Below are 27,768 nucleotides of genomic sequence, written 5' to 3' on the forward strand. Positions count from 1 at the left end.
AGGATATGGTAAACTAACTGGTGTCCTCACTTGCCTAGTTACTGTGTTTCCCTGAAAATAAGACCGGGTCTTATATTCATTTTTTAATATAATTTTTAATTTAAATTTTGCTCCAAAAGACGCATTAGGGCTTATGTTCAGGGGATGTCATCCTGAAAAATCATGCTAGGGCTTATTTTCTGGTTAGGTCTTATTTTTGAGGAAAGCACAGTAGTCAAAAAGGAAATGTTTCCTATGCAACTAGTTAAATAAACATCAACAAAAGTTCGCAAAACAATCACACAGATGCTGGTGAATGCACCCTGGAAAGCATAACTGGATTTTAAACCACTGTAAAAAGCCAGTATCCTCCAAGGAGCTGACGACGATTCTAAATAAGACTGAGGTCATGTACCAACCTGCCCAAGGAGACTTTCCATACGGTCAGAGCGGCTGTAATACTTTACGAGGATTTAAACACATTAAACACTTACTGGCCAGGAAATAAGCCTGGTAGTTAGGTATTTTTGTTTATGCTCAACATGCAGTGTGTCTGTGTTTTTGGTTAAGGTTCTTCCATTATAAAATTGCCCTTAGAAGAAAAAAAAAATCAGCAGTTCCACCATACAGTGTGTGAATACAGGAACCATCAGTAGACGTGAGATGCATTTTTTTTGTTTTTTGGTTTTTCAAAGATTATTTTAAAAGTTCAGATTGGATGTGTGATGGTAGTATTTTAAATCAAGGAAGTACTTTGGTGATATCATTTTACTTGTAATTTACTGCTTCTTAGAGTAGTTGATGTTTAAAGTGAATATAACATACTGTGAGTGGTAATCTCCCATTTAGCTTTATAATTCTATCAGCAAAATGCCAGGGGAGAAGAAATATCTCGTTCTCTTTGAATTGCAATTTTGCAACCTGAGATTAAAGTTCAGGTTCCTTGACGCACATTTGGGTATTGAATTTGAATTAATTATCGTGTCCAATTTCCTCCACCTAGCCCCTAAGACGAGTGCAAACAAGCCAGCAATAGTTACCCTCGTGACCACTAAAGATCATTTTAAATAAAGTGCAGAGCTGTACAATGTTCTACTGGTAAAACGTTATCCATTCGGAAAGAATAAAGGGAGAATCAAGATGGCACACTTTAGAAGCTACTGGATATACTTAATATCTTCTCGTTTTATTCATACCTTCCAGGTATGGATTAAAACACATCCCAAAAAGCTTTGTTATTATGATTGAAAAAGATGGTTTCTTTCTGTCTCTCTTCTTGTACTCGAGGAGAAATTAGCCAGGCACTGTCTGCATTGCGGAAGTCAGGTCATGCCAGGTTGTGTGTGCACTAGTCAGGTTGCCACCGGTTCTTATGGGGAAAATGATTCTTTATGGTGGGTCTGAGATTTGTCCTCCTTCAAGAATGACTCATGAAAACAAAAAGCAGATCTAGGTTTTTTGAAGCTCCTTTGAAAAGACTGGGACCAATGCTCAAAATGTCTCATTTCCTGTGATATACAGTTCCCAGTAAACAATAAGTGCAGTAACAAAGGAATTTCATCATTTTGTCCTCTAAACAGCAGACACTTGCTCACAGATTGTCTTTTTGTCTTGGTTGCGATTCTCCATAAAAACTATTAATCAAACGCTCCAAAGGCTGCTCCTACAGGAAGCAAAATAGAATAGCTTTTCTTATTTTCTTTGTTGGATACATCAAAAAAGAATACCTTCCTCTTGAATTCAAGATTTTGAGCAGAAATTTGAGAATGACTTTGAAAATCACCTGTGAGGTGAAGAGAATGCCATACTGAGTTTAATTTTGTACAAGGGAGTATTTTAAAAATAAAAATTATAAATATTACCATTAATAATAAAAAACAAAATAATAAAAGCCAACTACTGGTAGTGGGGAAGTCAGGCTTTGAAAACAGGTCTCTGGGTAGTGCCTTTTTCTGACACAAAACATTACGTCTGTCAGGTGTGAGTTAACAATACTTATGACATTTTGTTTCCAAAAATTAGAACAGATTCAAGATGATCTCTATACTAACAGGATCCTCACTTGAATTCCAGTGTTGCTTTCTTGAACCAGAGAGAAAGTTTTAGACTTTTGGCTGATATTCTGGGGAGTTGTGACCAATCTCAGATACACCTACTGTTGTGGGGTGAATTGTGTCCCCCCCCCCCCCCCCCCCCGCAACAAAAGGTCCAGTGAAGTTCTAGCCTCCAGGACCTCAGAATGTGACCTTATTTGGAAATAGTCCTTACAGATATAATTAGTTACAATGAGGGTGGGCCCCTAATCCAGTGTGACTGGGGTCCTTATAAAGAAGGGTGCCATGTGAAGAGGCAGACACACAGGAAGACATCCATGTAAAGATGGAGGGAGAGGTTGCAGCTGATTCCCACAAGCCGCGGCAAGCCTGGGGCCACAGAAGCTAGGAAGAGGCGAGGGCAGGTGCCCCCTTCGAGGCTTTGGAGGGAACATGGCCCTGTGGACACCTTGATTTTCAGCTTCTGTCCTCCTGAGCTGTGAGACAATACATTTCTGTTGTTTTAACCCACCCACTCCGTGGTGCTGTGCCACTACGGCAGCCCTGGGAAACTAACAAACCTATGGAGTGTGCTGTGCTTGGGTGTATGTCACGAAGCATCATGTCTGAGATACCACTTCTGCAGAAAGAAAATGGACAGAAAAAGAAAAGCTATTTTTCAAAGCTGTATAGAGGTTTGGGGTTGCTGACTGTGAAGTTTTGTAAATGGCTAGATACCCGAAAAGTTCATCACCGAGTTCCCTATGTCCACTGAAGTTCCAGATGTCTCACCCGGTGAATCCATGTTGTGAGAAGATTGGTTCAGATGGCGTACGTGACCAGGGTGATCAGGCACTTGGGCGGTGATCAAGGGCCCCGAGCCAGGAGTCTGCTTCCAAAATATGCTCCCATAAAAATCAAGATTGGACCCTTGTAGGGCATGATCCTGAGCGCTGGTTGAAAGATTCTCAGTTGGAAGTGGGACCCAGGGATGGCCTTGGACTTTTTCTCTGTCCCTACTGTGTGACATGTGTCCTGAGCAAGGGAGATGACAGGACACAGCGTAAGGCTGACAGACGGGCTCTGCTCTGGGGCTCATGATGATGGGAAGGCCCGGGGCAGAATGACGCTAACACTGAGGGCGGGGCTGTGTTGAGAGGGATTGTGACTCTGTGCCTGGGCCCAGGCGACAGAGATGTGACTGAGGGACTCGCATTTAGTAAACTCACACGGGGTATGGAAACAGGAAGTGCGGGCGGGCCGTGGCCTTGCATTTGCTGACCTTGGGTCCTGGCAGGACTCCGGTAGGATAACAACAGTTGATGATGGTAGATGAGAATTACCATTTCAAAACCAAGTAATCCAGGGTGTTTAGCAGTTTGTTTATGATGTAGATCTCAAGAGTCCAGGCCTAGGAAAGGTTCACAGCCCCCACCAGTCACCTGCAGACTTGCCCCTGTCAAGAGTCCTGGGGGAAAGGACTCTCTGAGTAATTGAAGTGATTTTAGTAAAAAGACTACTTGCAAAGGTGTGGGCAGAGTTTAGAAAAAGCAACAAAGGATATGGCTTACTTTAGGCTACTCAGAGCAGGGAGCCATCTCTGCACTTCTGTGGAAAGGGGTAGGGAAGGGAGCAGGTACCAAAGCTGGAAGAGGGCAGTGTGGACAAGGCTACACATTCATGAGAAGCTTGCAGGCAAACTGCAAGGGCCTGGCCTGAACAAAAGCAGCGAAATAAGTATTCAGCTTCACTCTCCTCCCTCCTCCATCTCCTGCTAGCGAGTCCCATTCGCCAAACCCAGCAGGAAGGCAAGGGGCCGCTGGATACAACCCCCACAGTCAGCCTTTGAGGGCACAGAGCAGGGTGGACGCGTGGATAAAGGGACTTCCCAGCACAGGGGAAATAACTAGCACAGCCATCTTGTAATTAAGAACCTTGTGATTACAAGTGACAAACCATATCCTAATGTAACGGAAACGGAAAAGGAGATTTATTGGAAGTCTCAGTGGAAAGTGCATGAGGTCATTTGAACCTTAGGAAAACTTAACTGGGGACGTAACCATTGCCATCTTGGGTTCTCATCTCTGTATGTTTCTCTATTTCAGATTCATTCTCTTAAATCAGTTTCATCCATGAGCAGCAAAGAGAGATTGAATCCTATGTCCAGCGTGAAAAATCTCAGGATGGGTTTGAGTCTCACACCCGCTGACTTCTAGTAAACCAGCTGTGCTCAGGGCTTCAGGGTCCTGGGACTAGACCCCCGACCCACGTGAGTAGGTGCAGGGAGCAGGAGCTCCCCAAAGTAAGGGTACCAATCCCAGAAAAAGGGAAGGGTCCTGGGCAGAAAAAGAGAATCGGTGTCTACCCAGGAAGAGCATGGAAGCAGAGAGGAGGAGGGGCAGATCGAGGAGGTGGGGGGCAGTCTGTGCTGTCTGCCAGGATCGGGGCTCAGGCTGAGACTGTGGAGAAAGGGCAGGGCTGGGCTTTACCCAGAGCTGTGACCTTTGCTGAAATTATTCTCCTTCCTACTGCCGTGGCAGACACCTTACTGACCACCTTTCAGGCAGACAAAAGGGCTGAAATTCTCAGCCTGTATCTAAGTCAAGACTGGCTTTCCCATTCGATCATTATTGCTCCCGTGCAAATTGTGGCCCCGGCGTGCCCAGTCCTTTGCTGTTCCTCGGGAATGACGCATGTCACCATGTCTGGCTGACTCCTTCCCATGGCATCTCCATCTGTCATGATTCTGCTCATCACTCCGGATCCTGCTCCAATCTCACCACCTCCATCAGAACCTCCCTGCTCCTACCTGCAAGAAGGAAGCTTTCTGTCCCTCTCTGTTTTTCTGTTACTATCAGAGAGCTATTTAAGCATTTATGGCGGCCAGCTTTCCATCAGACTTCTTCATCTAGGGTAGCATCCCTCACCTAAAGGGCAGGGGTCATGTCTTCTGTCACACCTCCACACCCCGAACCTAGACCCCAGCACACACTTGTGTCCGGCACAGGGCTGTGTATGTTCGGATTGTTGAAGGAACCCTGGGAAGGAATGCGGGTTTGACCCCTGCATTGTTCCCTTTTCTCCCACATTACAGTCCCCTCGTTCCTTTTTCCTTCTTCTTATTCCTTCTGTCTACTCTTGCTTCTTCATTTGTTGGTTATAAATGTACTGCATAAATGCCAGAGTTGAAATCTTTTAGAGAATGATATTTTTATAACAACATTTAGAAAAGTGTTGATTATTAAGCCCAATTAGTCAAATGGGCAAAGGCTTCAAACATCATTTGACTTTCCAAAGGGGGAGCTTGATTTGACTTCTGCAGTTGTTGCCACATTATAACTTTCTTTTTCAGACACATTTTACTTTGACATTGGTTTACACTTGACTGTTAAGAAACAGAAGTAAAACCGTTCATAATGTGGATTCAGGATCGATGGCCTTTCCTTCTTTTTTGCCTGGTGTTAACCACAGCTGTCTTTCATTGTACATAGCCTTTCTAAGCGACTCTTTCAGTTTTTATAGCTACTACTTTGTGGACTACAGTTCAACAATTTCTGGGTTGGACAGTTTGACTTGGTAACCCCCTAAACACACCCTGAAAAAAACAAACAAAAAAAACCCTTAATGTCCTTGTAAAGATATCTGCTGAAATCCAAGTAAACAAGAAGTCTTAAGTTTTGTGACTACTAATTAATAGCACACCTGTATCGGGGCATATAATCAACTAAATAACATGTAGTTTCTAGCGAGTAAATAAAGTCACCACTTAAAAAAAATTATCAAAAGAGGTAAAGAAGACTTCAACCTTTCTGTCACCCCTAGGATGTCAAACAAGCAACCCACCTCTCTCCTCTTTTCTCCATCAAACTAACGAAGAGGAATGGAGATAGGAAGGAAGAAAAGAAAGAAGGAAGGAAATACAAACATTTTCAATAATCAAACAAGGAAGTTTTTAATAACTCCAGAATAGAAGTTGTATCTATTGTTTCATTGTTTGTTTGATGAAAATGTTTAATTTAGCCGAGGAACCTAGAGACTATAGCACTACTCCTCTTTTGGCTTTAAACCCCCATCCTGACATTTTATTGAATCCATATTTCTATACTAATTACTACATTTTTTCTAGAAATAAAACAGCATAGCGCTATAATAGATGTGATGACATTCAAAATGTTCAACTATGACACATGATTGACCCAAGTTGCAAGGCAGGTTAGGAAAGAGGATATTTAGCATTCCCAGCATCTAACAGCAGAAGATAGCAAGAGAATAAAGCAAGTTGGAAATGAAAGCTGGGTTAGCCAACTAGCTAAAAGGGCTGGGGCATAGGCGACAGGGTAGAATGTACAAGGTTTGTTGGAGGGAGGGTGAGTAAATAAAATCTCACTGGAGCTGAGAGTAGGTGAGAAGTAGATGAGATTAGCGCGATAGCATGGCACTAGGGCCTTATCCACCCAATTAAAGAGTTTGGCATTTATCCTTTTAGCAATGGGGACCCATTGGAAATTTGTGAGTAGAAGAGTGACATGATGAAAGCAGTGTTTTGGTACCACTAACCTGGCTAGAGAATAAAATGTATTGAAGGAAGGCAAGCCTGAAGGATGGGGCAATGAGACCACTATCCCTGTTACTCCAGGAAGTAACAAGACAGGAATTGAAATGGTGGCATTGGTATGGGATAAGAGTTATGATTATGGAGGAGATTCTAAACTATGAATGGTCAGGGCTTGTTGACTAATAGAGGACCAAGAAGAAGGAGCATCAGAGATGATTAGGTAGTGTTAAGCCTGGGTAAGTGGGAAAATACATAGTAGAAGTAGGAAATCAAGAAGGGAGCTGGTTTTAGGAGGAAGCTGTGGAGTAGTTCTAGTGTAGATGTGGAGTTAGAGGGAAAGGCAGTACGATGTGCAATGGAAACATGCGACAGGAAGATAACAAGTAGCCCACGAGATATTGGCCACTAAGAATCATGCCACCTCTGGTGTTGCTTTCCAGGGTTTATTCGGCACAGGGAGTGTGATGGAGTTTCCAACAGGAGAATTCACAGAGGCAAATCATTATTTACCTCTCTAATATTTGCCTCTCTATAGTCCGAACTTGGTACAAGTGAAGCCTGAAAACTTTTTGAGATTCAGATTATGGCCCCTTAAAGAACGGACACGCCATGGCAACTAGGGAGAAATATTCAGAAGTATATCTCAAAACCTGGGAGAAGAGAAGCCAGGCTGTATAACAGTTGAGACGATTCCCACAACCACACTAAGTGCTGAGTGAGAAAGAACTAGAGATGATTCAGAATCACCTGGGTGTTTACCTATAAGACCCTTGTTTAGTAAAGTTTAGGTGTAGTTGTCTTTCTAAAGGGTGCTGTTATTCCAACAGATCCTTTGTCAGGTCCCTAAGTTAAAGAGCCTCTATATGAATTATTGCAGACAGAAACTAATCTGGGTAGATGGGAACTAATGCAGTCCAGATGCTGTACGGAACTGGCAAACCCGGGACAGACATTTTAGAACGCCCTCTTTGGTCTGATCATACCTGTCGCTACGGAGCTGATGCAATCTGAAGCTTGAGTTGAACTAAGGGGGATCTCCATGCATGCAGTCAGTCAGCATGAGGTCGAAAGGATTCAATTATAAGAGGTAGAGAGAATAAATGTGTTCATCAATTTTTTTTTTGTATAGAAGAGGATTATTACGTTTTTACTTAGGAAAAAAGTTATTAACAAGAAAAACTTCTGAACCCAGAAAATTAAACTAGTCTTTAAAAATTTTTGTTGAAGAGTATGGAATAAGGTGAATATTATTGTCCTTGTAATAGGATAGCTTTGATAAATCAGTGTATCTAACCTTCTTCCCAGGGTTTTCATCATCTCAGAGTTTATCTATACACTAGGTTGCCAAGGCAACCAAGAACCATGCAGTCGGACTTGAACACCTAAACAAATTTTCTAAATGTCAGCTATCAGATTTCTTTTACCTTGTGTTATATAAAGCCCAGAGCCTAGCATTCACATTCTACTTTGATTTATATTTTGAATGCTGTTTTCATTTCATAGATGAGGATGGTTATGAATGTATGTAAGACACAATCATATATGGCATTATACAATGCACTGTTCATGTAAAAGATAAGATGTATGTATCCACGTATGGGGAAGAAAGAGTAAGTATGCCTAGTTTAAAAATGTGAATGGGGCCACAGCTACTGAGGAAAAATGATCCCAAAGAACAAACAAAAACGACAAAAAATCTTGATCATCCATATGTAAATAAAATTAAAGGCTAAGTTTTCTGGTTTTTTTTTTTTTTTCTAGAAGAAGCAGACATGTAAAAGAGTCTAATTGATATCAGAGATTTATTGTAAACGTCATTGCTTTGTGCTCTGGTACTTTCCACAGTGACAGTCCTTATCAGCCAGGAGCATGGGGAGGAGAGATGGCTGGGAGAGAGGGTCCAGACATGAGCCACAACCGATAGTGGCTGGCCAGGAGGCCCTTGGGGGTCCAGAGGACACCAGTGCTAGAAAGCAGAGGGGTTCACTTCAGGTAATCAGTCAGGAACTGGACAGGTCAACTCAACAAACGTGTGTCAGCCCACACTGTGGTGAACAATGCAGTCAACCCCCTGCCTTCACCTTTTCAACAACAGAAAAATTGAGATTGTGTCCTTTTGGCCTTGGCCAAAAAACTTGCCAACGCTCCACGCCAAACCTTGGGCCCTACTGGCAGAGATGGGCTGTTTCAGCTCTTTTCTTGCTGTGGGTGCGGCTGCCGTTCACACAGACCTCTCCTAGCAGACCGACATGTTCAGCGGGGATTCCTGTCTCCTGGTGCCTGTGCCTGGTGGCTTTCTGATTCCTGCCCCCTCGGTTTCCTCACCATTCCTCCTCTTTTCTTCCTCTTTCTCCTCTCGGAGTCAGAGCTTGTCTGCCTACAGGGCCTTCCCAATCCTTTGCCTTCCCTCTCAGCACTCCCCACCTGTCTTCCGAGTTGAATTCCTAATCCTGGCCCCAAAGCCTACTCCTGTCACCTCATGGAAATGAAGATCTTGAGAAATGCAAGTGCTTCAACACTGTACACTTCACCAAGGCTGCAAACATCTGTGACATTCACTGTTGCTTGCCTAGCACCTAACAGCACCCATACATGCCTGATACCTAGTAGTAGGCATGAATGAAAGAATAGAAAATTAAAATAACTTGATAATATACTATTTACCTCAGTAGGAAACTTAGACTTTTAATATGCATTGAAACGAAAAGAGGTTTCTACTTAGCCGGTTTATTAGAAAATTTAAAAAATGAAAAATGTTATACATGTATAGTTGAGATTTAAATCCTAAGTATTTCAGCCTACCCTTTTCAATGTCCCTCAAACACACCTAGTCGCCTCTTACTTCAGGGCCTTCGTATTTGCTATTTCCCACTGCCTGAAATATTCTTCCCTCAGTTACTTCATGGCTCATGTGTTCTGGAATGTTCTTTTCTCAGTTTCCTGCTTAGCTCATGTGTTCACTTTCCCGTCTCTGCTCAAATGTCACCACAGCACAGAGGACTTTCCTTGATTCCCCAAATAAAATACCACCACTCCATTACTCTGTAGATCTTTTGTCTTGCTTCATTTTCTCCCCACCTGGCACATCACGTACTTATGGGTTCAGTTCTGTCTCCTCTCACTAGAATCTGCAAGCTTCATGAGGAAACACCTTTGTTTTCTTCACTACTGTATCCTCACTCCCCGGAACGGTGCCGGCTGGAAGGCTGGTGCTCAGTAACTATTTCAATGAATGAACGATTGATGGTAGAAACTTAAATGTGCACTTTTAAATCTGATACTTAAAATGATATATTTTTTTAAATGATATTCTTAATCAGTTCTTCCATTCAACTAAGTAACCGTTATGGTTGGCCTACATAAGAAATTATGAAAGAAAATATCCCACTGCATTTAGTTTTATTGTAGTGAACTACAGACTAAGCTTATATTTATAAACATTGTGACATGGGGGTACATTTTCCTCATTTTTATTTACCCTTTTGATCCTCATTGACCTATTCAAAAGTATGTTTCTGCTTACTCAGCAACATCTTATCTGCAGGCTAAATAACACAGAACATTTGCCTCGTAGGTGCATATAATGAATCATAAAAGTACACACCCAGGCCAGGTATAGCAAAAGCAGAGCTCTTCAAACACTAATTTTCAGTCTTTAAATAGATCGTCTAGTGAACTTTTGTCAATCTGATAACCAAAGAGCGTTCATGAACTAATGTTTCTAAAGCCATCCACAACTCATTCATGAATAATTCTATTGAAAATAATTTCCCTCAGATCTAATGGGAAGTCCCAAGCCAACACCATGAGAAAGCATACAGCAAGTGTGGACATTTGTCATGATGTCATGTTAGACACCAGATGCTAATCTCTGGACTTCCTGCTAAGTCAAAGCACCCTGAAAAGCATACATGCACTTGTCATTCATGGGAGGTTGATAATCAAAATGGATATAAAAGATTATAACAAAGATCAGGATAATCAAGGGGGTCGGGTGGGGTGAAAAGCATACATGCACTTGTCATTCATGGGAGGTTGATAATCAAAATGGATATAAAAGATTATAACAAAGATCAGGATAATCAAGGGGGTCGGGTGGGGTGGGCAGAGCAGGAGAGGTGACAATGGTGATTCTGAATGTCCAGAGAAAATTGTGTGGTTCATTGAACAGTGGCTGGGTCCATAAGTTTTTTAAGCCACCCAAGCAAGATTTAAACTTTATTGTTTAGTTATTGAAACATATGGCAGAATCTCTTCTGCTCTTTCTCAGGTAAGAACTGTTACTAAAACTTCCACAGAGAAACCCCAACGCCTCTCCCTCTCTTACCAGAAGTTAGATATAACAAATAAAAACCCTGGCCTGGAGTCAGAAAATCACTCCCCTAGCCTCAGGAAAGTCACTCAACTTCTCTGAGTCTCAGTCTCCGCCTTTGTTAATTAGAGACAATAATAATAATAACAATAAATCTTTGTAAATATTAAATGAGATAATATACATAAGTGCAAAGCTTCAGATTTGTGATTTAGTAAGTACTCAATAAGTTTAATATTAATGATTACTTCTTTTGCATTCTTTCTGCACCCTCACTTTTTCTCTCTGCTCCATTTCCCTTTCCTTTGTTTCTCCCTCACCACGGAATCCAATTGTAATTATTAACTGTAAATATTTATTGAGCATCAATCAATTACCATTAGACAATAGTTCAGAAGAGTCAATACTATGTGAAGATTTACTGAACAATCATCAGAAGCAATGGGGAGAGACAGTGTAGTTGTTCCCTGCCCAGTGGAACCCAGTTGTTCCCATGCAATGTGGGTAGTTTACTCCACTGCTTGGGGCAACACTGTCATTCAATTGCTGATGGTGGCTGGCCTCAAGGAAAGTAAAGACCTGCAGTATTTGGATTCTTAGAAAGCCTGTTCCCATTTGAGAGCAAGAGGCTCCTTGGTAAATGGGGTTGGGAGGGGGCTCATTTTCCTGCCTCCTAGAGTTCCTAGGTTCAGGGCAGCAGGCTCTGTGAATTCTGAGACAATGATTCTCTCAGGGCTGTTTCTGAGAAGTGGTCATATCTATAAAAAGGCTGTGTCTGCCAGAGACACTTGGCTCAACTATAGCTAAACAGGGAGCTGTGGAAGCTGGTTCATGGGACCCCTCTCTGCTCTTTCCCTTTGTCTGAGCTGGTCTCCTCCTCACCCCATAACCATGCCCTCCATAGGCCAACCACTCACAGCCTCAACGTTTCTACTTCAGCCATTTTGAAATCCTTAGTTTCCTGAAGGAGACTTGTGTTCTTTCCTTTGTTTAATAAAGGCAGAAGAAGCAGCTCTTTAATATTTTCTTGGTTTATCTCCTATTTATCCTCAAGACCCAGCCTAGGTGCTACCTCTGGGCAGTTTCCCTTCATTCCTCATCTTACAAGGTCCCCTCAATGTGTCGCCATGGCCTCAGTGCTTGCGGCCATGAGGCCCTCGTCAGTCAGTACGGACTGGCTACAACTGCCCACCCTCCTGTAAGTGCCTGGGGAGAAGGGACATCCAGATTGATTGATTTAATCTCTGTGTCCTTAACACATAGTACAGTCCCTGATGCTTGCAAAGTGCTTAGCAAATGTTGGGGAACAAATTGATAAGGGTCTCCATGACTTTCCTCCCTACATATTCCACCTGCAAGTGAGCTGCTGACTGCTCTCCCCAAATAGTTCATTAAAACGGTGTTGAAAAAGTGCACACTTTCACCTGTTTCCTTGGGTGTTGGAGAGATCAATGCCTACTTGGCAGTGAAGGTTTTGTGAGGAGGCTGAATTTCCTTGGACAAAAGGGGCCAAGAACATTTTAAAATTCGATAATGATTGATCCGTGGTTACTTCCCTAGCTCTCTTTGTGTTCTGCTTATAGAGAATACAGGTGCCATGAATTGCTTAGGAAAGTGGTATAATTTTTTAAATGACTAAAAATGACCCCATATTACTTCACATTATTGCCAGATGAAATAAAAAGAAGATTCTGAAAGAGCAAAAAAAAAAAAAAATCATTCATTTGATTGATCTGATTCACATATTCTCTACCCTCCAATAGGGAAGAAACACCTTTTTTTTTTTTAAGAGTGTAGACTGCCAAATGTCTCTGTTTTATTTCCTGAGATAATATGTCCAGACATCACCTGCCACATTGCCATAGGTATCAATTACAGATGTAGGATACAGACTCAGGAATGAATCCAAAAAAGACTATTCACTGAGCATCAGTGAATCTTCCACTTGGCTCCTGTGGAGTCCACAGAGACGTCCTTGCTAGGTAATACTAAGGGTCTACTAAATACAAAACGCTTTCCCCCAAACACTGTGTCCCCTAGTTTTCTACAGAATAAACTCTTCCACCTATCTTTGCTTCAGGGGCCCTTCGCATTGATGGCTGGCTTTCCAGGAATGGCAACAGGCAGAGCTGAGGGCTTCTGATTCTGACTACTTTCCAACAATATCACCACCTAGAATTTGTCAAATACATGTAGAAGAAAAGGTTTTTAATAGTTTGAATTTTCTGGGAAAACTTCAAATACGAGCATAAAAATATGCAATGAAAATGACCAGTTAAAATGCTTCTTGCACCCCTGAGACACCTCCAAGAAAATGCCCTAACTATGACCTTAAAGAGAGACAACATTATCACTATCAGCAAAGAAGTTTGTATATAAACTTCTAAAGTACAAGAAGAGTTTTGACCAGCTAGGAGGTAGTGTGACTGTTGCGAAAAAAGGTATGGGCTTTGTAGTAACAGACCAAGTTCAAGCCCTGCTCCTCCACTTCGTAGCTGTGTAACTTTGGGCAAATTACTTAATTTCATGAAGCCTATCTTTCCTATCTTTCATTTAGATTACTGATAACCTCATAATTTTATTGTTCACTCATTCAAGTAATTAATACATGTTTATTTATTGAGTGATTACTAGAAACTAGACACCATGCTAGGTGCTAGAGATTCAACAATAAGACACAATGGTTTCCCTCAAAAATTTCATTGTCTAGGAACTGAATAAGTAAAATAATTGAGACAGTTGAATAAATAAAAATTATTGCAGTACATTGTGATAACTGCCTTGGTACTACTGAGTTCAAAGTAGTGTGAAGGAAAAAGTGATCAGTCCACTTGGAACGAGCAAGGAAGGCTTTGAAGAAGAGATGAAGTTTAAGTATCAGTTAACGTTTAACAGACACGCAGAGGTGGGGAATGGAAAGGTGCAAAACACAACATAACACTCAATGGCATGACGTGAAAAGGAGATACCTCAAGAGTTCAGAAAACATCAGTGGCTCAGCATGTCGATATATTTAAGAGGCAGGCAAGGACTGGTGACCATCTGGATGAGAAGGCTTAGCAAAGGGAAGGATGCCCCCAGGTTTCTGTACTGAGTGGGTCTGTTGAGGTTGATATAGAAACATAAGAGAAACTTACGTTTACTGAGAAATGTAAGAGAAGGGACATTAAGAAGACCGGATGATGAAGATAAAGAGGTGACATTGGGACAAGTTGAATGTGAGGGTTCTGTGAAACATCTAGATGAAATGTCTTGTAAGCAGACGTACAGATGGGTCTGGAGCTCCAGAGAGAGACTTGAGCTGGAGATTCTGGTTCAGAACCCAGAACCGCATCTGTGCGGCCTGATGAGCACTTGGACCTTTCCTCCACCACAGGCTGGCCTCAAGCAAATGAGGAAGCCTGGGCTGCCAGGGTGGAATCCAAGGGGGAATCCACGCTTCCGTTTGGGGTGTTGGGGAAAAGAGTGGTATACTTGGGAAACCCTGTGTTCCACCCTTAGAACAGAACTGTCCAAGTAAACCTGCCACGAACCAAAAAGTGCTGTAAAAATTCTTTAAGTCATTTTATTTGCTTGCATTTCTTTAACATTTTGAATGAACACATAGATCATCGCAACACCTTTCTCTTTCCCATTTATTTCCCTCCCATCACAAATTGTTCTGCCAGCCTTCCTACATGTCCTGAAAAGCTTTCCCCCACTTCTAGCCCCCACATATCCCTCCCACTTCCCCCTTATTCAGCATCCGCAAAGATGAGTCTGGTAAGGCAGGAAGAGGCTTCTCCAGAGGGTGAGGGAGGAGAAGAAATGAAACCTGCAAAGTCAGGATCCGTTTAGAGGCCAAGAGGAAGGGAAAGGTTGAATGGACTCATGCATTAATAATTTTGTTCTTGTTACAGTAGACTCAAAAGCCAGGCTCATCATCTAAATAAGTCATGTATGCAAAGAGGGTTAGCTTCTAGAAAATAAGGATCCTAATTTCGGGGAGTGGGATGGAAACAAAACAAGAGAAGAAGGTTCTAAAAAGTGGGTGAAAGGTGTTGCCTTGAGAAGTTCCCTGGGCTGTAGGGAGACACTGCAGCAACTTGTGTTTGTTCTAGTGCTCTGTGTCACAGGGAGGAAGGAACCATTAAAGGTCCTGGGAAGGCCTGGACATTATTGGAAGAAGGTACAGAGTGAGAAAGGAAAAGGAGTAAAGACAGAAGCTTAGGGAGCAGGTAGAAGGAGAAAGTCAAGGAAGAAGTCTGATGAGAATCTGTCAGAAGGTAGAAGAGAACCAGGTGTGCGAGGTATCCTGGAAATCAGAAAGCATTTTGCAAAGAGAAAGTGTCAAATCCCCCATAATCATCAAGTTTGATAGTGAATGGAAAGTATCCATTGGATTTGATAATAGGGAGACATTGGTAATTTTAGCAAAAGCATCTTTAGTGGTGAGGGGGAAAGACAAATCATAGTGTGTTCACAGAGAGTGAAAGAGGAGAAACTGGAGACATAGGACAACCATCCTGAGAAGTCTGAGGAGAGGAGACAGGACAACTGCTAGAGTGGTTTGTCTTTCCTTTCCTCCCCTTCCCCTTTCCCTCCCTTCCTCCCTTCCTCTCTCCCTCCCTCTGTCTCTCCCTCCCTCCTTCCCTTACTCCCTTTCTGATAGACAAGACTTGCACCTTTTTAAAGGCTGTTGTATAGGATCTTGTTCAAAAGAGTCTAAAAGCAAGAAAGGAAATGATAGAGAATTTTTTTGGGGGGGAAGGAGATAATTGGAGGAATTTACATGGAACAAGAGAAGGAATATCCTTTCTTCTGAAGAAAGTGGCTGCTACAGGAAGTAAGGAAAGGGGGGAAAGCGGGAGGTGGTAAGTCAGGAATTGAGAGAGTTTCTATCTACCAGCCGTAGAGTTCTCTGCAAGGGAGTTGGCAGGGTCATCTCCTGAGAGTCAGGGAAGGAGGCAGGAGGTGAGTAGGGGGACGTCCAGTAGGGAGATGATTGGAATAGTGATAGTAGAGAATGAGAGAGGGTGATAAGCTAAATGGCACGAAGGGCTCATGTGGGTAGGACCACATGCTGGAGACTCAGTACATTTTTCCCCAGCTGCATCTGGATGAGGTGCAGAGATCTTATCACGAGATGTACTCAGGGATGGAAGGTTGAGGCAGGTGACGCATTCAATGCATAGCATACAGGTTGGCAGTAGAGAAAAATATGCAGTGCTGACTTTCCAGTGGGGAAAAAATGTTTTCATTTGGTAAAGTTAATGTCAAGGCCATGAAGGTCTTCTAAAATTGTTGGTTTCAAATTTGGGCAGAAAAGATAAACTGTGAAATATCAGGTGGTGCCACGTGGTTATTGGACCTGGAGTTGTGACCTCCCTTATCTTGAGAACATAGCAAGAGCAATCCATTCCCTTTCTGCCCTACCCAAGTCAAGGAAGACAAAAGAATTCCAGCAGATTCAATCCTCCGCCCTTGCAGACAACCTTCGAATGTTCCAGGAAGTAGTAGGGCAGTGACTGGGGAATATGCTTACAAAATGTCAACACACGAGATGATGTCTTACATTTATTGCATGAAAGAGACATACTTCTTTCTTAGAAAAGAGATCTGATCAGGTGAGGTAGAAGTACACTTAAAACAGCAAGAGCCGGAATCAGCCAATTTTTCCTCTTTTACCTGGCGAAGCAAGCAAACCAATCTTCCAGCAGATAGGAGTCAGAGCCAGAAAGAGAAATGGGATGAATCAGAAAGAACACCCAAGGATTCATGGAAAAACTCACAGCTCTGCTACTCCTGGAAATTGTAATGTTTGTGTAATATTTCAGGAAAAAACTGACACCTGAGCCAGGGCCCATCCCGTGGCATTAATTTCGGCGTGAACTGGGAGCACAGCTCACGTGTGTGTCAGTGTGATGTAATGTGAAAGGGAAGGACAGGAAACTAACATTGTTGGATCCTTCCTATGTGCTAACTACTCACCTTTTCTCCTTTAATTCACATATGAACTCTGTGCCATACATGTGATTTTCTTCATTTCACAGGGGCGCAGAGCGGTAGGAGAACTTGCTCATGTTTGCACACAGAGACGGCACACTGCATGACGGAGACACAGGTCATGGAGACAGGCAGAACAGGCCAGGATCTTTGCTCTGCCACCAACCGGCCCTGTGACGTGTGGAACTAGTCAAGCGTAATAGTACCTATGAGGGTCAGTTTTATGTGCAGTTGTCTAGGCTCCAGGCTCCAATTATTCAACTCAGATAACTAGTCCAGGTGTTGCTGTGAAGGTGTTTTGCAGACATGATTCAAGTTCATAATCAGTTGGCTTTAAGTGAGTTGACTGGATAATCTAGGTGGGCCTGATTCAGTCAGTTGAAAGGACTGAGGCTTTCAACTGAGGCTTCCTTGAAGAAGAAAATTCTACCTGTGGATGGCAGCTTCACTCTGTGCTCCAAATCCTCGCCCACCCTTCCCTACGGATTTTGGACTTTCCTAGTCAGCTCCCACAACGAATTGCAACACATCTCTTCATATATGTCTCCTGCTTGTTGTTTCTCAGAAGGAACCATGACTGATACAGTACTTCCCACAGATGGGTTGTGAAGATGAAACGAAGTAGTAGATTACCATAAGGAAACACTTGACACAATATCAGGAACACTAAAAACGATTTGAAAAATGGGAGTTACCATGATGATGACGTGGCAAACAGCACGTTGAGCCCACATCCAGCTGACTCCCAACCTGACTCTTCACTCCACAACCTGGTCAAGAACTGTAGTTACTGTTCTGGGCTCTGTCACTAATTCAATGTGACCTTGAGCAAGTCGCAACTCTAAGTGCCCTGGTTTCCTTTCTATAAAAAAGGCTGTGCACCAAATGATTTTTCGTATAAACTCCTCTAGCTCTGATGTCCTCTGGGTCAGTTTTGACCTAATTTATTTGATTTTTATTAGGCCTGGTCTACTTCCTCCAGCCACCCAACAAGATCTATTCCATTACTGGTAGGGAAGTTTGCTCCTACACAAAAGCCCTGTAATGACGGGGTGGTTTATAGTCTGAGAGTGCAAACTAAGTTTAATATTAACCTGAGCAAAGCATTCCTGTTATTTTAGTCGGTAGTTACAGACCTGCTCTACCCCAGGCTACAGGCCGTGAGGGATAAAGAAAAGCACTAAATCTGGTCCCTGCCCCTCAAGGAGCAGGGACCAGATTTAGGAGAGAGATATCTAAAAATCAGATACTGCTATGAGGGAGTATATAATTAAGTCAAATACTATGGGAGTTGAAAGAAAGGGGGCAATATGAACATTCTGATTTGGAATGACCAGAAAGTCATAATAAAAAAGACTGGGATTTAGACAGATGGAATATCTAAGTAAGAGGAGAGAAAAACTAAACCTTCTACGCTTGTGGCGTATCATGTATTTCACAACTGAATGGGTGAGATTTGGGGAGCTACTTACATTGCTGCCTGCCTTTGTTGGCACAGGTGATGGAAAAGTAGAGGCTCCATAACTTCATGCCTTCTCTCCTAGTCTCCCCGGCGTGTTCTGTACAAGGATGAATGGACAGCAGGTGCAGCATCTCACAGGCATTTACACGTGCACACCTGCAGACAGCATAACAATCCTCATCATCCACGCATTCGGGACCGCCGCGCCCCCCCCCCCCCCCGCCCCCAGGAGATTAAGTTCCATTAAGGTGAGGTCCCTGCTTCTCTTGTCCACTGCATAAATATTTATGAATAAATATTTATGAAATAAAAGGAATCATCGATTTCCAGAATGTGGGAGACATAAAAGGAAAGTTTCTCTATTTGAAAATTTCAATGGCATTGAAACCTAAAAGATGGTGATTCTTATACTTTGGAAATTCTGATTTTCAGGGTCAGCCCCATCTGACTCCCTGCTCCCACTCCCTGCAAAATGTTGCTTAAGCCCTACTGGCAGGGCTTCTTAACCAAAGAGCCATTAACAGAACTACTGCCAAAAACTTGCTGGAGCTGAACAAAAAAACCAGTGGGTGTGGGTAGAAGAAAAGTTATGCTTGAATGGCAAGCAAACATCAGAAGGATTAATTTTACAAGCTCACCTTTGAGATCAGATAAAGGCAGCTTGACTTTCTAAAGACAATATTCATTTTTTTATCAGTTTAGCAAACAGCTCTTAGCTACACTGATAGTAATCTATAATGGACAGAAACAAAGAAGCCTTATTAACAGTTAAATTTAAATCATTCACTAATCTTCCTTCAGTTTATTACCTCTTTCAGAATGATCTTTTCCTAAATAAGTCTAAGAAAATACTTGGTGATGTGTGTAAACAAGCCAGAAATTCTCAAGCCTGTGGTCTAATGAAAGCAAATAAACAGGGTTTACAAAATAATTCAGTATACTGAAAGAGGCAGTGTTTGGGGCGCAAATATAGATTTCTGCAAATGAGAAGTTAATAATCATAAGTCAACATTCATAAGGATCACTGTAAAGATTGGAAGAGGAAAAATATCCTCTAGATCCAGAAACATCTCTAAGTCAATTACAAAATAATTCTGTCCAGGGATTATTCCAAGAAATTTTTGAAAATGTTTATTGAGCTCCAACTATGTGCAATTAATAGTTCTCAAAACATATCACATCCAATCCATGCAATTAGTCATTACATATTTACCAAGGACTGGCCTATGAGGAGTCTGGGTAAGGTAATGTACATACACTGTTTTTGCCTGTCTGGCCTCTATGTATTACCCCTTCTCTGTCAACATCACCTCCATTTTACTTTGGGGAGCCATTCTTCCCAACTCTACACTATGTGTTTCTATGAGATGAACCCCACCTTCTAGCTGCAAGGGTATTCAGATGAGCATGCCCTGCTCAGTTGTCCTTTGGCCCCAGAGACTGATTTAGGGATGGACATCAGTATAGATCGAAACAGAGATTGGTTTGGAGATATAAGCCAGGCCAATGAGACTAAATCCTGGACTTTTGCTGAAAAACACTTGGGTAAGAGCAGCTCGCCTCCCACAGGTTGCACTCTATAAGACTGATGAGCTGAGACCCTGCTTAGAAAGACACGAACACAGAAGATGGCGAGTGAGACCAAGTCTCAGTGGTGGTTCCCCATATTTTCCACTTGCCCCAGATTTTCTCTCTCCTCCTCTTTACCGCTTCACTAAATGGACTCTATCACCCTCTCCTCCACCTGGCTTCCAGGTGGGAGTGCTATCAGGAGCTGAGACACGTTAGACTATTTATTTCCCAGCTCCTTTCCGTGGGGTCTCCTCAGGCTGATTGTGTGTCTATTGAAGACTACAGTTCCTGTCAGGGGACCCATGTCATACAACTCTCTGTCTTCAGGTTCCAGTAATCACTCTGGCTTTGCCCCTTCATGCCTAGAGATGGTGACGATGTCTCACTATTACTTGCTCTGGATCCCCTTTCTTCCTTTTTTAAAAAACCCAGTAGATGGAGCCATCTATTTCTTGCCAGGACTCTGACAAATAAAATGACCTTATTTCAATTCCGAATCCTGACACGCCTAAACATAGTGATACTCCTGACATTTCAGTTACTTGGGAGAATAAATTCTCTTTTTCCTAAAGCATGCTTAAATTGGTTTTCTGCTTACAACAGAGAGTCCTAATACAGTTTGTTAGGTTCTTTTCATTGCATAGTCATACAAGTCACTTCAAAAAGGTAGGAGGTATATCTGTCATAACTGAATCAAGAACTTGAATAGGTGTTTTTGGCGATGCTTGGAGTTTTGTATCTATGCTTTCGTGGTTCTTTGCCAGTGATAAGCTTTTGTAGTTATTTGTATCATTGACGCTTTGGGATTTTTCAGTTTGTTAAATTGACAGTCATCATTAACTAATTAATATGGAAACTGTCTTCAGGAGACTTCATAATTATAAGACTTGGAAATTGAAAATTAGAGTTCTCAAGTTAAAAGAATAAAATGTTTATATGAAATAGAATAAGATTGCTCACATAGCTCTTAGGTTTACATGTAGTCAATACATGCTCATTGAAAGGGGGATTTCTTTAAGAAAAGGCTGGGTAATTAGATAAATAGAAGATGTGAGAGGTTGAAAATTTTGTGGCTTGACTCTGATAAACCATTATTACATGAAACCGCGAGATCTGTTTCTGTTAGACTGAGGAAATTCACTATGGATCTATTAAAAGACAGTTCTAGATTCAGCTAGAATGATCAAATTAGGCCTTTGGTAAAGGTCCTAATTTTTATGAAGAAATTTCTTATGGTGGTTTTTCTTTTGATCCAAGATGCTATATATAGTAAGTGCTGTTCTATCCGAATTAAAATTTACTAAAATAGAGACTGCTTATCATATAGGTAAAAAAAGAAGAAAAAAAAAAAAAGAAAGGCAGGAGGCACTGTTATGGACTGAATTGGGACCCCTCAAAATCACATGCTGAAGTCCAAACTCCAGTCCCTCAGAATGTAATTGTATTTGGAGATAGGGTCTTTACAGAGGTAATTGAGTTAACACGAAGCCATTAGCATGGGCCCTAATCCAATTTGACTGCTATCCTTATAAGAAGAGATTGGGACACAGACACGCACAGAAGAAAGACACTGTGAGGACACAGTGAGAAGATGACCATGTTTGAGCCAAGGAGAAACCAACCCTGCCAACACCTTGATATCAGACTTTTATCGTCCAGAATTGTGAGAAAATAAGTTACTGTTGTTTAAGCTTGTAGAACTTTGTTACAGGAGCCCCTGCAAACTAATATAGGTACCTATAAACTAGAACTGGGAAAGATACTTCTAGAGGTCAATGACTATCTCCAGCTCTCTGAGCCATTATGTTCGCTTAGCTATGGCATCTGTGACTCTCTGGAAATTGGTTCCATTTACCTTTATTACTCACGAGCCAATGCTCCCATATTCCACAATCCAAACTAATTGGCTTGAGCTAACTACTTGATATTATTGGGTGAGACCTTTGTACTGACCCACCTCACAGGTTTCTGGCCAGCAATGGATAAGATGCCTTTGGATCATATGCCCTTGTCATGGGTCCACCAAAGGCTGTCCTATGTAGGGAACAATGACCCACATGCCGGTTCCCTGCATAGAAAGTGGTGGGAGGGTCAGTTTCAGGGAGGAAGAGAAGCTGAATACAGCTGGCATTTGACGAGTCCAGCATTCGCTCTCCTGGGCTAAGTGGTATTAACATAATAATTACACAAAAACATCAATGCCAATACATACTCGCTCAGATTTGGCTTCAATTTGTACTATAGTAGCCAAGTCCTCATTTCAGTTACTCATAAGGCCCACTTTTCTGACCTTGAGCTTTATGAGACACCCCAGAATCCTTACAATAACCACACTGTTTTGCTTCTGTTAGCTTGATGTGTTTGTGACTTGGAAACGAAAAAGGTTTGATTGAAATCATTTCAAAAGAGAACAGTGATTTTGTCCAGGGAAGAGGGATCTGTTTATGAGCAAACATGGATTTATGACTTTCATGGATTCTTCCTGACAGAGCTATCAACTTTGTGACTAAGCTGGAGTCTCTGCCCTTCTTCATGCCCGATCTGAGAAATTGAAGAAACGCTGAAAGATATCTTCTACCTCCCAATAAGGCTGAGAAACTTCAAAAGGTACTGCATGCGGTCACCTACTCCTACCTCGGACAGAAATTGTTCTCCTATTACTTCTGAAACCCCAAAGAAGAGAATTATTTCAAATTTCCTTCCCCATTGACTCCCTAGCAGCCTTCTCTACTTACTTCCTGATACCAGAGACAGGATCAAGTGGGCGCAGGACTTAAGTTTCACAATTTGTGAAGCGAATATCATGTGTCTGGCAGTTTGATTACATTTCTTTCAGTAGTCATTTCCCGCTTTGGGGAGGTCAGGGGTGGTGTGGGGAGGTGTTGGCCGAGGGGGAGGGCACACTTGCGGGGCACTTAGGCTTTCTGTCCTACTCTGCAGCCCCGTAGGCCTGTCCAGCAGAATGGCCAGGGCCATTTCACTTGTATCCAGAAGGCTGGAAGTGTGGGAGCCTGCGTGGGAGGGGGAAGCTTGATTCTTTGCTAACGCTGAATATTTGGGGGCAAAAGGGGGTACCCACGGAAAACCACCTTTTATTTACTAAAGGCAAAATGTGAAAACATTGAAAGACTTAAATCAAGAGAGCCACAAGATCAAATGGTCACCCTAGAAAGATCCCTCTGGATCACTTTGAGTGGAGAGTGGTTTGGGGGTGGGCAGGCTCAAGGTAGAGCTGGGCTCAAAGGCTGGTACAGGAAGCCAAGCTGGAGGTGGTGACGGCCCGAACAAATGGAGCCAGTGAGGATGAGGAGAGAAGGCACTGAGAGAAATGCAGGGATTACAAGTCTGGCTAGGGCCTGCTGCCTAAAACCCAGGAGGAACACGTGCAAAGGTGTATCTTGGGTGCTAGGACCTTGGCTTTGATCTTGAGAGATTGTCAGAACCACGCTCAGCAACTCGGCCTTCAATTCTCTTCTCTGCCCGAGGCCAGGGAAGGACTTGGAGACCTATCAGGACATTGTAAATTCCTTAAAAAGGCAAAAGGATCATCCCCCTTAGAAGAGAGTGGTAAAAGAGAACTCTTATCTGCAGCAGAGGTAACAGGGCTGGAAAGAGAAATCTCTGGCTCATTTGGAGCTGGGCCCACTGGATAAGAGCCAGACAGTAGCCCTTGGAAAGCACCGAGGAGCATTCCAGAGTGAAATTGAAAAGTCTTTGCACTCCCCTCAGAAATCAGGTATTGACGCAACCCCAACCCCTCAGAAAATAGGTGACAAAATCCAGCCCTGGACAGTCTTTTAGGGAAAGGAGCTAGTTAAGGGAGATGAAAGAAGGGATTAGAATTTGAGTGGCAGCGTATTAAAAAGCTTTTTCCCTAACCATATTTGCATCCTTCCCTTTTCTGCTCCCCCTACATTTTAGTGACCACCTGAATGATAAATAATGAAGATCTTTGCCTGGTGAATTAGATTGTATTCTTGTGTAAGTATTTGCTCTCTCTTTTCCCTCTGTTGACTAGAGCTGACTGTGTGACTTGCTTTGGCCAATAAAATGAGAGCAGAAACTTAAAAATGTGCCTGTGTGATTTGGCTTGGCCTTCTGCATTCCTGCCCTTTGTGGTAGAAAGAGCCTTCTGGGTCAGCTTGGGTGCTGAGTGACAACAGAGAAGCTGATTTGAACTGCCTGCAGGCTGGAGCAGAGCCACTGCAGGCAACCTCAGATCTATGAGCAAGATGTGTTTATCAGTCACAGAGATCTCGTGGTTGTTTATTACACAGCGTTATTGCAGGAAAAGCTGACTCATATAGACATTTGTCCCGAAAAATGTGGTGCTGCTGTGATGAAAAAAAACTAAAAATATGTGACTTTGGCCTTGGAATTCAACATCAGGCAGCAAAAAGGTTTGGGGGACTGGAAAAATGGTGATCCGTGTTATCTAATAGCAAGTATTTGGTAAAACTGTCACCTGTAATAACTTGAAGACAAAAAATATACCCCCTGAACATGTGGTTTTGGTGAGAAGATTTCAACACAGACTGTGACAGCATGAGCTAGTTGCTGCCTTTGTGAAGGTCTCTTAGGAAAGAACTGGCCTGCTTGCAGGCAGCGATGAAAGAGTAAAGAGTGACTCCAGAAATTCTGGGACTCGTAAATGTGAAAAGTAGGACTGGGTTGCCCATATTCAAATAGAAACAGGAAAAAACTGAGAAATGCTTAAGGCCACAAAGCCTGGTTATGATGCTAAATAAGATGTATCTCAGGACAAAGATTAAATAAAAACCACCATTAAATAAAAAACACCAAAAAGGTTTACTCTTTGGTAAACCTTTGAGTGGATTTAGGTGGCACCCAGTCAATTTTTTTTACCTGGACAAAATGGCTCATAGAAAAAAAAAGAAGGACTAAGTTCCACAAAGACTGATAAATGCAAACTGTTTGTAATTAAGTTTAGAGAGCTTGAAAATTATTGTGGATATGGCTCTTGTCTCATGTTGCTAACAGAATTACAAAAAAAGTTTTCCTCAGTTTGTGAGAGAAATTTAAGTCCCAAAGCAGCCTAGCCTGGATTGAAAGAGACTGGGACATTTTTTTCTAAACAAGATTGTGACTCTTTAAGGCATACAAAAAATATGAGGATAATAATAATGTATGACTATTGGCTCATTAATTGTGACAAATGTACCACACTAATGTAAGATGTTAATAATAAGAGAAACTCAGTACTGGGTAATATGAGAACACTCTGTACTATTTTAGCAACTTTTGTGTAAATCTAAAACTATTCTCAATTAAAATTTTATTTAAAAACAAATAAACCTTAGGGTCCCCAATATTCTGCAGGCAGATAGCAGGATGAGGAACTGCTCAGCTGCCAGGGAGAACGTATTCTCCCTCAGATGTGAACAAGAAGGATCATGGAAAATTACCTCCCAGAAGGTGGAGCCAAGAGCCATGAGAACAATGGTAGGAAGAGCCGATTAATGAGAACAAAATTGGAGCCTAGTCAAGGAGTATTCCCTACCTCCAGCTTGGGGACTTGGCAATATTTACCCAGGAAGATTTCAGAATTCCTACAGACACAGGCCAGTGACTGCTTCCCCTTCTGCAATGGGTTGTTTCTTTTTGTTATCCCGACTCTGTTCTACTATGGTACGTTGTGTGTGTGTGGAGGGGGGAGGGTAGGCTGGGGGGGGGGGGCTTGCTATTCAGCAAATACTCACTTCTGTCTTCCCTTCCTCATCTATATAAAGAGTTTCTTACCCTCTCCACCTATGGAGCTGGCCATATAAGTTGTCTTGGCCAATGAATGTGAGTAGAAGCTTTCAATGTGCTTGCACCATTTGACTTGACCTCTCGGCCTTTTGTGTTCCCACGCTCTACGTTAAGAAGAGTTTGGCCCAGGAGCCACTGTTCCTTCTACCTGGGTCCCAGAATGAAAGACTCATGGAACATACCTGAATCTGACCGACAGCTAAGAGCAGGGCTGCCTCGGCTGCCCGCTCAACTTATAGGCAAAACATAAATGTCTTGTTATTGCAAGCCACTGACAAGTTTTTGTACACACAGCAAAAGCCGATTAATACATCTGACAAAGGTTGCCAAGGAACTGAGGAATGGCTCTAGAAGGCAGCTGAGTTTAATAGAGGTGAGGGCGTGCATGAAGGAGAAAGTTGTAGGGCCTCTTTAGATAATGAGCAGCTCTTTCTCCAAAATTAGGTTAGAGTGTTCCAAATATACCCACAAGAGATACTAGAAATGTTCTCCGATGACTCAAGTCCAGAACATTATATCAAACTTTACTAATTAGTGATACTATTAAAACCCAGATAATTTTTATAGTCCCAAACAAGGTCCTATAATAAACTCCTTGGGAATGAGATTGAGATATAGAATGCTAATGAATATTAGAATCTCTTAGATCATTTTTATGCAGAATATACTATAAATCTTAATGACACAATCTCTACTGTGTTTTTCTGATAAATATCTTGAAGGCAATTATTAAAACAGACATCTGAGGCAAAAATTCACTTCTACATTTATAGAACAAGATTTGAAAAATTACGTGTTTGTTTTTGAGCCATAAATTTGCACCTTAAGAAAACTTTTTTATCGCAAAATTATTTGAGTCCTCTACCAATGGCTTAATTAATAATAATATTAATATTTATTTTGCTCTGATACAAACTTTATATATTTAATTTCATGCCAAGCAAGATTTGATACAACAAAATACCAACATAATAAAGTAATTCAGACTTATCCACGGAGTTTGTTTTAATGAGAATTGACCTATGTTCAATGACTGCAAACCATTTTAACAGGTTTTACTTGTTTATCTAAAAGACATTTTAAAAAAGACATTTATTTTTTAATTTCCCCTGGCATTAACAAGGGACAATCTCGCCACAATTCTGCTTTACAAAACTACAGGAAGGAGCACTCAACTTGATGTTCATGTGAAATATAATTACCCACTCTTCCTCCTTTACGCGTACTCCCTAGACGGGGTGACAAGCCAAGGAGTACATCATACACTGCCTGTCATTAATAATAAGTATGCTCTTTTGAAATAATTCACAGTAACATGTATTCAAAATACTTTTGCTTGCTTTCTTGACTTATGAATATTATAGCACCTCAACAAGTATTGCCTGTTTCCAATCGAAGCTATAAATAGGAATTTATTGAATAAATAAATCAACCAGGTGCAATCCTAAATAAATATTGTGAATTTCAACATGTACAAAGTTTCATTTCTGCCCATGACCCCTAAGGCGTTATACTGGCAGGTTCAGGGTCCCCATGCCAGGACTGTAGAGAGATGCAGCTCCTCCATCCCGCCCTAAAGAAATACAATGCATCCTTCAAGGCTTTTCATAACGGCCATCGACTGAATGAAGTCTTTCTTGAGTCTCCCTAGCGTCTGTTTTCCCTTTGTCCTTTAGGTCCATAGAGCTAGTCATCAAAATCACGCTGACATTATTGAGAACTTCCAGTGGGCTTGAACCATGCTAAACTCTGCATTTACCATCTCATTTCCTCTTTGCAGCACTCCTGCAAAGCAGGCACCATTTTTTCCACTTTATAGATGAGGAAACTAGTTAAGGATTTGAACTCAGAATTTAACTCCAAATATGGTGGTCTTAACAACTCTGCTGGAACACTTGGTTTGCATTTGAAATCTGTGTGATTTTTGTCTCCCTACTCGGTAGGGGACCTCCTTTGGGTTGGTACCATATGGGACCATCTCTGTATCAGTTTATATCTTATCATGGTGTCTTGCACAGTAAGTAGTCAAAAATACTGTATTTCCTATATGCCAAAAGAGAGCTTCCTTTGCACATTTAAATGTCTCTTAAATTGGAAC

The 27,768-nt window shown here is 41.9% G+C and overlaps 1 protein-coding gene across 1 annotated transcript in view; it reads right to left on the minus strand.

The window, feature by feature from the left end:
* The window catches only part of LOC308506672 (uncharacterized protein), an 87,758-nt gene that overhangs the window by 32,318 nt on the left and 27,672 nt on the right, over window positions 1–27,768 (minus strand). Inside the window, exon 2 of the mRNA XM_081070458.1 lies at window positions 18,337–18,482. Coding sequence (XP_080926584.1) covers window positions 18,337–18,482 — 146 coding nt within the window. The remainder of the gene's footprint in view (window positions 1–18,336; window positions 18,483–27,768) is intronic.

The sequence above is a fragment of the Rhinolophus hipposideros genome (assembly GCF_964194185.1).
Source record: "Rhinolophus hipposideros genome assembly, chromosome: 13".
Taxonomy (NCBI): domain Eukaryota; kingdom Metazoa; phylum Chordata; class Mammalia; order Chiroptera; family Rhinolophidae; genus Rhinolophus; species Rhinolophus hipposideros.